This window comes from Ictalurus punctatus, chromosome 4 (genome assembly GCF_001660625.3).
Source record: "Ictalurus punctatus breed USDA103 chromosome 4, Coco_2.0, whole genome shotgun sequence".
Taxonomy (NCBI): Eukaryota; Metazoa; Chordata; class Actinopteri; order Siluriformes; family Ictaluridae; genus Ictalurus; species Ictalurus punctatus.
Genome location: NC_071284.1, coordinates 7,667,501 through 7,679,159, shown reverse-complemented (window position 1 = coordinate 7,679,159; position 11,659 = coordinate 7,667,501). Strand labels below are relative to the sequence as shown.

The 11,659-nt window shown below is 39.5% G+C and overlaps 1 protein-coding gene across 1 annotated transcript in view; it reads right to left on the bottom strand.

The window, feature by feature from the left end:
- Window positions 1-1,393: 1,393 nt before the first annotated feature.
- LOC108264349 (segment polarity protein dishevelled homolog DVL-3) overlaps window positions 1,394-11,659 on the bottom strand; it is a 46,470-nt gene continuing 36,204 nt past the window's right edge. Inside the window, exons 6-15 of the mRNA XM_047152726.2 lie at window positions 10,391-10,484; window positions 9,845-9,914; window positions 9,203-9,342; window positions 7,801-7,877; window positions 7,637-7,704; window positions 7,273-7,422; window positions 5,817-5,948; window positions 4,851-5,018; window positions 4,470-4,700; window positions 1,394-3,875 (exon numbers count right to left, since the gene is read on the bottom strand). Of these exons, the coding sequence (XP_047008682.1) occupies window positions 3,550-3,875; window positions 4,470-4,700; window positions 4,851-5,018; window positions 5,817-5,948; window positions 7,273-7,422; window positions 7,637-7,704; window positions 7,801-7,877; window positions 9,203-9,342; window positions 9,845-9,914; window positions 10,391-10,484 (1,456 nt within the window). The 3' untranslated portion in view covers window positions 1,394-3,549. The remainder of the gene's footprint in view (window positions 3,876-4,469; window positions 4,701-4,850; window positions 5,019-5,816; window positions 5,949-7,272; window positions 7,423-7,636; window positions 7,705-7,800; window positions 7,878-9,202; window positions 9,343-9,844; window positions 9,915-10,390; window positions 10,485-11,659) is intronic.

The window sequence follows — 11,659 nt, the reverse complement described above, 5'->3', positions numbered from 1 at the left end:
TTTTTTTTACACACCCGTATTTTCGTAGACTCCACATACTGCTCCAGGATTGGCTGAAAGGACACACTTACAAGCCGTCACAATCCTATTGGAGAAGCAGGAAAATAATAGCCAATCATAGAGTAGAAGGCGGGATCAGTCGGAATATGGATGTTCTAGGGGGGACGCCTTCTGTCAGCTGACCCGATGTATAATGACGTAACGTCCAACCCAGCAGGAATACAGAAATTTTTTTTGGGATGACAAATATTCCACTTTCATTTGAGTCGGATATTGTAAATGTTGGGGGGTTGTGTTCATTGCTTGTATTCGTTTTTAGGGTTATTTTAAATAGTTTTAAAAGAGCAATGAGGTATAGCTGAACTGAACAAAAGATTGTCATTTTAAGCATGAGTCTAATGGTTGCTGATGAGGAAATATTTTTAAATGTCTATATTATCATCATTCATTTATTCATTCATTCATCAATTCTTGGTCAGGGTGGATCCGGAGCCTACCCGGCCTGGGTACGTTGGTCACAAGGCGGTAAAATACACTCTGGGCCTCAGAATATGCAAGGCATTATGGGGCAATGTAGTGTAAACAGTGGAAGAAGTTGGCTACTGGCACGTTTTTGGGAGGAAACCAGATAACCTGGAGGAAAACCGTCTGCAGAACTCCACACGGATTGTAACCCGAGCTTAGTCTCAAACTGGGAACCCTGGACCCTGCGGGGTGGCAACATTACCCGTACCAACATGTTTGTGTGTGTATACCATATATATACAGTACTGTGAAAAAGTTTTAGGCACATGTGAAGAAATGCTGTAGAGCAAAGATGCCTTCAAAAACCATTAAGTTAAATGTTTCTACAATACAAACTATACTACCAGGAGCAGTAAACAGGAATAAATTAAACAAAGTCAATATTTGGTATGATGACCCTTTGCTTTAAAAAAAAAAATTGTAGTCTCAGGTAGACTTAAAATTAGTGCAGTTTTAAAAGGAAATGAGCTGAAAGTTTTACTGAGCATCTTGCAGAACCAGACACATTTCTTCAGGAGACTGACTGTCGCACTTTCTTCTTATTTTTGCAGCAAAACCCATCAGCCTTCTTGTGTTTTTGTCTGAAAAGCAGTCTCTTACATAATATGCTGCCTTCTTTACTGATATACAATCTCATTTTGTGCTAGAAAACTATTGTTTGGAAATCTAAATGTTTTTGTACTGACTTGATATAACATATCTATATCACAAAGTTTGTACTTAAAAAAAAATAGGATGCTTAAGACTTTTTCCCAGTACTGTATATAATATATACACACTCATATATTACAATGCTTACTTAAAATGTATTAGCTGATACTTTGGACACATGACACATTGAAAAGACAGATTCACCAAACACAACATGTAGGCAATAAAACTATGTTTATAAATAAAAACAATTTGTTTTGGCATAAAACAGTGTACAGCGATTATTAAAATTGAACCATTTGATACTAAACATCGGTTTCTAATCATTAAAAACCTGTGATAAATGTATTTTTTTGGGGAAAAAAAGTTTACAGTAATACAAAGAATCATTAGACTGTAAAAATACAGGATGTTCATGTTATTGATAAAACAACAGATTTATGTGATGCATTGCAGTTGGAAGAGTAAGAAAGAGAAGGACATAGAAGGGGGTCACAGGTGTCAATTAAACCCAGATTATTATTAGAATTGTTTTAAGTTTTAAAATAAAACAAAGTGCACTAATTAGTCTGCATTTTTAAATGTGACAGATGTTATACAATAAACTACTATAAATCACATTTGTGCGTTCCATGTTATCTGGTAAGTAAGGGATAATGCAAAGAACCAAAATCCTTTTGTAAGAACATACAGTAAACCTATAGATTTATTTAAAAAAAAAAATGTTTTCAATAATTTCAATCAGGGTTTCAAATTTCAATTATTTCCATTATCGTGATGAAAAGTGAGATAAAATCTGGATCCAATATTATCACTCTGGCACCCAAATAAATTACGATAAAATATGAATACCAATTTAGGTCTCAATGTATGCTCCCTATCATTGTGGCATGGGCGTGGCCTGTTCTGATAAATGGTAGAAATTTTAAAAATGTACACAGTCTACTGCACATATTATTATGTTAATGCCCAAAATTTATTGTGATTCTATAATCAAACTCGCATGGGATTAGTTTAACCGGGGGTTATTTTTACAGTTCGTTTCATAGAAGGTAAAAGACGCTGAGGCATCGGCACAGGAACGCACAATCAGGAAAAATAACTGACATGACCAGATCGCATGGGATTAAAATCACAGAGAAGCTGTAGTTACATTATGCAACCTCCCCATATAAAATTAGTCCAGTCCAAATAGCCTTTTCCTCGTTGTTTTCTTCTTCTCGAGACACTGCTCGAAGGGAACTAAATGCAGGTAGCTGTGAGTGTAGTGTGTTGGGAGTTGTCTTTATTATAGACGTTTATGCTCAGCAATACTTTAACCTGTTTCGGTTATTCATATTTGGACAGATGATTAATGATGTTTTCAATTTTCTTGTAGGCAACGCTTGTGTGCTACAACGTCAAAACCGCATTTATAAACAAATAATTGGTACTAGCTTCATTTTAAAGCAAATTTGCAAGCTGGTCAGTGCAGTGATGGTGGTGGTTTTGGGTAATAAAGAAACCCACACTGAGAACACTGTCTTCTTCGTGGCTACAATCGACGTCCTTCTTTGAATAATGACGGGTACTTAGCTTTGCTTAACACAAAGACACGCCTTCTCACAGCCTGAGGTTATCCGAGAGACGGTAGATATATGTGTCAAATTTACGTTTAACACAAGTAGACATGATTTTCCTACATATAGGTTACCCAGTCATATTTATTTGTAATACAGTAAACAACTTAGACTCCCGTTGGTCTGATTTGTAGAACAAATAGAGGGCCTCTGGCTGGAACTAGCACCCCTGAGACCCCACTGTAATTAAAACACTGTTTTTACCCCCTCTCTTTCCCACTCTTCATATGATTACTGACAAAGAACGTACAAGACAAGTCAAATATAAAACAGTTATCTATAGTTTCTCATGATAGCATCTTTTTTGATTTGAATCGCTATGAAATATTATTTCACTTCATTCTTTAAAAGCAAAAGCCACAGAGAGAGGTGCTACCTCCACCTTCCCTCTCCCTGGTCTCTGTTTTGTAGTCTTTGATAAAAAAAACGGCTCTTGATGAGGTTAAGAAACCGCAAAAGGAAAAAAGGCAGACAGAAATGCAGGACATAAAAAGGACACCACACAGAACATATTCACGCCACTCTGAGCCCATCCCTCTATCACACAGAACCTCTGCAGGACACAGGGATACCAGCTCCATCCATCTCAGTCTTCTTCACTGAAGAAAGTACAAGCCACAGGACACAGGAGGGACAATGCAATGGAACACTCGGCACCACTTCCCTTCATCACTTACAAGGGTTACCTAGTACATTTTCCAGAAATCTCTCTATCCGCATGACTATCAGGTGTCTATTAGTCACCTGAACTGCATCACATGACATCCACGAAGAACTCGCTGGGGTTGCCCATGGCCATGCGGAAGGACTGGCGGGACGCTGTGAGTTCGGGGGGCACTGATGCCAGGTCTCGGCCTGGTGGAGAACCCGGCGCGGCAGCCGCAGGAGGTCCGCACGACGAGTTTTGGCCTTGTGAGAGCGTGCTGTGGGTACTGTGGATACTGTGCTCACTAGGAGGGGCTGCTGAGCGCTCACTAAGCGCCTTCTCTCTTTTCTCAGTCTCACTACCGCTCCCGCCCGACTTTGTCTCCAACGCACCAGCCTTATTACCACTGCGGTTTGAACCGCTGCTGCGACTCCCTATGGGGGAAGAAAGGAGAAGAGAGGAGCACAGGAGCAATTTAGTATTAGTGTGAGTAATGTGTAAGGACGCGATAAATGCAGACCTTGTAGGCTCCAAAAGAAGTGTCCGCCCTATAGTCAGGAAATTGCGAAACCCAGTAGCAACCAACCTTATCACAGCAAGTGTTGCTACCTTATCTTTCTTTAGTAAAGTTTGCATTTGTCATCTGGATTACTGTAATATAGGACATAGCGAACTCTAAAAATAATTTTAAAAAATGCTGTTTTTAGTAGTAATAGTAGTAGTAGTAGTATTGTTTTTAATTATAATATCTATAAACAGAAGAGCATCACAGTTCATTGTTACGTGAAAACTTTAGTTATTCATATGGTCGTTACAGAGAGTAAACTGCAAAGCGTACTGTGTTAATCCTAAGCACATAATGTTGCTATGTTACCCTTTTTATACTTTGATATTGATAGTGAGATTACAGTCTAAATGTCCTTTTCAACAGAAAAGTAAATTATAGCCATGATTATAACCACACAATTTGATATACTTGACTTAACTGATTAAATCATTCTCATTTGTAGGTTGTTGTTCAGTCTCACCTTCACTGTGTGGGCTGCCGGCACTGCCTCCTGCTCCTCCTCCTCCCCCTCCTCCTGTGTGGCTGTAGGCTTGGTCTTGCACTGGGTGGGGACTGTAAGGCTGAGGGAGGGGGTACTGATAGGGGAAAGCAAACGGCCACGGAGCAGCTCCTGGGTGGGGCAGGGGGGCAAGAGTGTCCTGGTCAGATGCACTAGAGCCGTCATGATCATGCAAAGAGAGATTAGCCATATCTGAGAGAGAGAGAGAGAGAGAGAGAAAGAGAGAGAGATAATGAAACCATAACGAATCACAATAGAGCATTTTATTAGTGTAAAATGAGAATAAAAACCCCTAAAGATACATAAAGAGCCATGAAAAAAGACAAAGGGGATGAAACTCACTGCCACAGAGATCTCCAAAGATGTAGTAGCACTGCTCAGAGAAGGTGATCTTGTTGACAGTGTGGCGAATGTAGCCAGCCTTCAGCAAGTTGCTCGCGTACTTCCGCGCTTCACGTCGGTCTGTGAAACCTTCCACGTGATGATAGAGCCAGTCCACCACATCTGAACCTGGGGAGGAGAAAAAGAACAAACACCCCCTTCCAATATAAACACTATATTCTATCAATAGTGTTAAAAACCATAAGGACACTATAGTAGAGCGCACATACTAAAACTAAGGGTACATACTGTATAAGCAGACTTTACACTGTTCGATTAGGAATAAAAATAATCATTTTGTTATGTTATTTCAGCTAGTGGAATGGTCGTCTGGGTTACATTACAGATCAATCAGAGCTCAGCTATATGAGAAGTTTAGTCCTTACACCCCTGCGCTATTGAATTCTCAATCGCGGTTGATTTTCTGTAACATGACACGCTGGATTTTATTGTCTAAATAACTACAATAAAGGGAAAAAAGAGAGGCTTGTTACAAAACGATGTCATATCTGTTATAATGTAAGGAACTAAACTGCGGTTTTGCGGTCGTTCCACAACATTAAGGGTAACTATAAACACATAAAACATACGCAGTGAAGTTCTTTGATTAAAAAAAAAAAAAGTCAGTGCTCATAAATTGCTGTGTTATAAGAAATACAAAAACGCTTCGAGACATGCAGTTATTAAAAAATAATCACCGTCGTCTTGGTGAAAGTAAATCCCATAATTGATTATATTCCTAGAACAGCAAGTCCCGTTGAATTTTATTCCTAACATAATAATTCTCTGGAACATTATCAGCCTTTGGACATCGAAAAGCCCTAAAGCTTTAGGGATTTCTCATATACTTAGTCTGAGTGCCTAATGTCAGTGTGAGCTTTTCCTCATTACTTATCCCCAAGGTGGAGCATGAGATAGTGCTGTTACCTATAAAGGCATTTGGGATGGTTATTTTCAGCCACATCCTGTCTCGCACCTCCAGCCCTGATTCTGGGGATGCCATCGCTTTAGCGATGGTCGCCATATCGCTGTGAATGGACAAGTGGAAGTCCTCGAAACCTGTAAATTTTAAAAGCAAAAAAAAAAAAAAAAAAAAAAGTTATGAGAGCAACAGGAATGTGGGTGAGATGAGTCATTGGGAGGATCTTAATTTAAAAGCCAGAGACGTTGAACCTTTATCAGCAAATTTAGGTTCAGTATGAATCACCACAATGAGTCATAAACTTTAGAACCGCCTCTGTGTTGCTACATTTGAGTCTTTTGAGATCCATTGTGTCAGTTGTTTATGAGCATTGTTGTCATTATTACTCCGAATTGTTTCTCAGTAGAAAATGAAGGCTGATGTGGTAAAATGATGTAAAATGGCTTCGTTATTGATTATCGCATCAGTTACCTTCAGCTGCTTAAGTGCCAGGATTTTCAGGTTATCTGTATCAACGTGATTCACATAAAATGATAGTGTAAATATAACCAAGATACACTACTCAAACCGCTTCATCCTGATGTTCTGCTAGTATAAATGCAGTCTGTTTCCACTGATTTTCTCTTCTGTTTGTTCTTACGTCTAATCTGATCTACAGTTGTGCTCGTAAATGTCCATACCCCTTGCAGAATCTGCAAAATGTTAATAATTGTAAAAAAAAAAAAAAAAAAAGAGAGAGAGATAAAAAAAAGTGCATTCTGTTTTTTTTTTATTTAGTCATGCCCTGAAGAAGCTACTTCACATAACAGATGTTTAAATATAGTCCACAAGACACAATAATAACTGAATTTACACAAAAGTTTACATACGCTTGATTCTTAATACGGTGTGTCGTTACCTGGATGATCAACGACTGTGTTTATGTTTTGTGATAGTTCTTCATGAGTCCCTTGTTTGTCCTGAGCAGTTAAACTGCCCACTGTTCTTCAGAAAAATCCTCCAGGTCCTGCACATTCTTTGCTTTTCCAGCATCTTCTACATATTTGACCCGTTTCCAACAGCGGCTATATGATTTTCAGATCCATCTTTTCACACTGAGGACGACCGAGGGACTCGTACACGACTATTACAAGAGGTGCAAACATTCACTGATGCTCAAGAAGGCAACGCGATACATTAAGAGCCAGGGGGTGTAAACTTTTGAACAGGATGATCAGTTATAAAAATTGGAAAGAAAACCGGTTGACTGGAAAGTCTAAGGGTAGGTTTTTGAGAGCTGCGGCAATGAATATTCACGTAGAGCACTTTCATGAATGTTTCAAAGTATTTGGAAATGAGTTACTTATATTATTATCTAATCATTATTTAGTTCCATCGTTATTTAGAGGCAGTTTATGGCAGCCCAGCAGACAGCCATAAATCAGGTGTGGCGTACTGGAGTGAGGAAGCGGAAACGCTCACGTTCAGTCTCTGGAATGGAGCTGGTGATGGAGGAGCTGGTGGAGGTGATGGTGCTCATGGAAGGACTCAGGCCGTACACTGGGTACGCCCCCGTCATCGCAGCGGTGTGAGACACCCAGGCAGCAGGATCGATCGGGCGGATTGGCTCACCTGAACGTAAACACACGGAGGAAACTGTGCTCGCTAAATATTTCATTCTCAGACAAATCTACATGGAAAATATCCGCTAGCCTAGTTGTTCAGACCACCTTTCAACACTCTATACACACTATAGTATCTAGTAGCACATTGGTAATGACTAAAAGCAGCGAGTAAGAAATGCTGACACATAATGAGACTGATATGTTCATTCATGGCCACTCACTGCGAGGCAAGGTAAAGCAGCTTCGGGGATTTGGGTCCCAACACTTAGCCACTGTCAGCGTGATAGGCCTGTAAAAAAACCAACACACCCGTACCTTCAGTCAACGCACAGTCCCAACGCACACTAACAATGCTACTGTCTTACACTGCTGATGTGTCACTTACCCTGGTTTGTGCACTATTTCTCTCAAGACCCTCACAGCGTCGTCATTGCTCATGTTCTCAAAGTTAATGTCGTTCACCTAAAACAAAGCAAGGACAAGAAATGATCATCTTTTATTAGTCGACACTTTTAAAACCTATACAAAATTAAATATTTATAGAAAAATATTACAACATACAAAATAAGTCATAAGAGGTAGTATGTGCATATTATGTTGCAAGGATGGTAATTTCACCTCTAATATACACACTATCGGTCAAAAGTTTGGAGACACCCGACTGAAATTTTTCTTATGATCTTAAAAACCTTTTGATCTGAAGGTGTGTGATTAAATGTTTGAAATCGGTGCTGTAGACAAAAATATAATTGTGCCAACTTATTCATTTCTTTCATTAGAAAACTAACATTTTATTTACAAAATTTTTTTTTTTTTTTTAAAACAGAGCGAAATATTCCGAACAGCAGCCGATAAGAGTCCAGTGTAGGCGGGAACTCCTTTAACACTGTTTAAAAAGCATCTCAGGGAGATTCCTCAAGAAATCTGTCGAGAAAATGTCAAGAATACATTTCAGGAAGTTCTAAGATGCTAAAAATACAAAATTATTTTGATTTATTTTGGATTTCTTTTTCAATCATAATTTCCCATAGTTCCATTTGTGTTACACCAGAGTTTTGATGACTTTACTATTATTATAAAATGTCGGGAAAAAAATAAAAATAAAGAATGAGTGTGTCCGGTAGTGTATCTGTCACCTGGAAATATGGGAAAAAAAACGATATACAGTCTATAATTGACCATAATTACCTATAAGTACACTATATGCATCTTTCCACATAAAACATACATATTAAAAAGGTACAAAATGTGATGGTGACACCAGTGGCGAGAAATGTTACTATTAATACCCGTTCTTCTGATAAAAATGAAAAAAAAGTGCTTCTAGATCTCCAGTGTCTCAAAACATCAACTCAGTTCATCAGCATGCCCAGCATGTCATCAATCTACAGGCCTACACATTGGTGTGATGATCAGGTGTCCACAAACTTTTGGCCAAATAATTGCTTTTTGTTAGTCAGTTTCTGACAATACAACTGCTGTTGGTTGAATAATTCGAGACTGTTTGATAATCACTGGTGCTCAACATCCAAATAAGGTCTAGTCAGCAGTAGTCCTGTGGTGGTCCCTCTGCTTTGATGGACAGTAGACAACACAACAGATGAGCTGTGATCAGTGATTACGGATCTACAAGGTAACCGCTATTGAGTGCTTAGCGGATGAAATGGCCACTGAGTGCAGGTACATGGTAGATGTAGCGAATAACATGTCCGCTGAGCATATATAAATAAGAGTGTATATGCACAGTGTATATACATAAGATTGCAGGACTGTAAGTGCACACAGACCTGGAGTAGCATATCGCCTGGCTCGATGCGTCCATCGGCTGCTACGGCTCCACCCTTCATTATGGAGCCGATGTAGATGCCACCGTCGCCTCTCTCGTTACTCTGACCCACGATGCTGATGCCCAGGAAGTTGTACTTCTCTATAGGTTTAATTGAGGGGAGAAGACATATATATATATAAATAAAGTGAGCACATCGATTACCAGCTGAAAATGTGTGTTTAACTCAGAGGCACCAATGGTGGGTGGAAATTTTAGAAGAGTTGTCGAGTTGTCATGATAGAATTTTCCAAGGCTCTTTACTAAACGTAAACTCGGACTCATAAAGTGAATTTATCACATCACTCCCGGTGTAAGATATTATTCAATAGTACTATGCAGTTGTGGAAACAGGCATGGTAGCCAGGAAAGCTGTTTACGCTTCCTGATAACACTGTCATTTTACTTCTCTTTAGAATATTCAAAAGAACTCGATGGGAACATAAGTTGCCTTTCAGTTTCGTTTTGACTTTGCAGACGTTCACGTCTGTGTGCAACATCTGGATTCAAACGGATTGTGTGTAACGTTCGGAAGGACATCTGAAATGAGTAACACCTGGATGGATATTGATACACAACTGATACAGATGTGTGGGGTACTCACCCATGTTTAATGTGACAGTGATGATGTTCAGAGACATGGTGGAGTCAGTTATGCTGCTGAAGGAGGACGACTGCGAGAGACAGACAGGAACATGGAAAAGAAGGAGAGACAGAAAGAAAGACAAGAGGACACATTTAAAGAGACCTGTCCAACACTGATAGCTGCTTCTTGCACATGTGTGTGTGTGTGTGTGTATATTATATATACACTTACACTACTGGTCAAAAGTTTGTAGACACTCGAATGAAATGTTTCTCATGAGCTTAAAAACCTTTTATTCCAACATATCATTTCCTTCATTAGAAAACTAACATTTTATTTACAAAAAAATATTTTTTAAACGGATGGCTCGGAGCGGAATATTCCAAAAAGCAGCTAATAAGAGTCCAGCGTAGGTGGGAACAGCATCTCAGGGAAATTCCTCAAGAAATCGGTTGAGAAAACGCCAAGAATACATTTCTGGAAATTCTAGCAAAAAGGGCGTCTATGAGTGTGTCTACACTTTTGACTGGTAGTGTATGTGTGTGTGTGTGTCAGCCATCTCACCCTCTCCATCCGTGGTGGTTTGGTTTTCCGTCGGCGACGGCGATGTCGTCTCATGAGCCGTGATGATGTGCTTTGCTCTGTAGAGCTGCTGAAACTGCGGTGACATCACATCCATCATGTAACACATTTCCACACCCGTACTATCCACACACTACTATTCTCAGTTCCGACTGGTCGTAAAAGTCACCTGACACGTACAGTCGGTCCTTAATTGAGTATGCATTGTGTTGTTGCTGAGTAGAGACGGATATATTGTTTGTGTGTATATGCCTCAGTGAATCCATACAGTAGGAATGTGGTCAGATTTAAAGCCCAGGCAACTATCCATGATCCATGAAATCCATTACTGTGTTCTCCTGAGGTTAGTGTAAGTCCTGTGGCCACGCAATATGCAGTAAAAATGATGAATAATTACTGACTTTCTATAGTGTGTGTGCCGGAATTATGCTGCATTCAACTTCCCATCGAAAGTGAAAATTCGACTCGGAATTACGTCATTTTCAAGCTAGAACGTTGGGGGGGAAATCACGTATGTCTATATTCATCTGTCTGTTAGCAACAGACTATCCAGCTAACTGTGATGAGAAAGCAAACTGTATAGTCAGTCGTTTAAATGTAAACAAATGCTGCTTTGTTTACGACTGATGCTCCGAGCAGCCATGTTGATATGACATCACGCCATCTGACCGTCCGGAGTTTACAAGTAGGAATTCTGAGTAGGGGGGGCATTTTCTTTGGTTACAATCCCGAGTTATAATTTTCAGTCGAATGCAGTAAGTGGGCGGGGCTAACCTCAGGCAAACCTCGTGCAAGTTTTTGGTACTGAAATGAGTAATCTGCTCAGTATTAATCAATCAGTGGTGTCATGGGACATTTTATTTAGCCTTTTATATATATATATATATATATATATATATATATATACACATGGCTGCTGCCACTTTAGGAATGAACTAATCATGCTGAGTTTTATGTTTAAGGTGTTATGTTGCTTAAACTGTATCGTTAATAAAAAAAATGTAAAAAGTGTGAGAATGGCAACCTGAGCATGCAGAGCAGTATCAGTAAGAACGGTCATTAAATGAATGCACCTTGATTCGCAAGCAAAGACCCAGAGACCCAAGTGCCTTGCCAGGGAGATGAAAGGAAGCTCATGTCTCAGTGCTCACTAACGTGAAGTACTCTCATGTGCAACAGTTTCTTGTTTGTTTGCTTCACTGCTCCAAATATACTCGTAAAATCTGTCCAGATCGCAGATTTGCGTCGTCT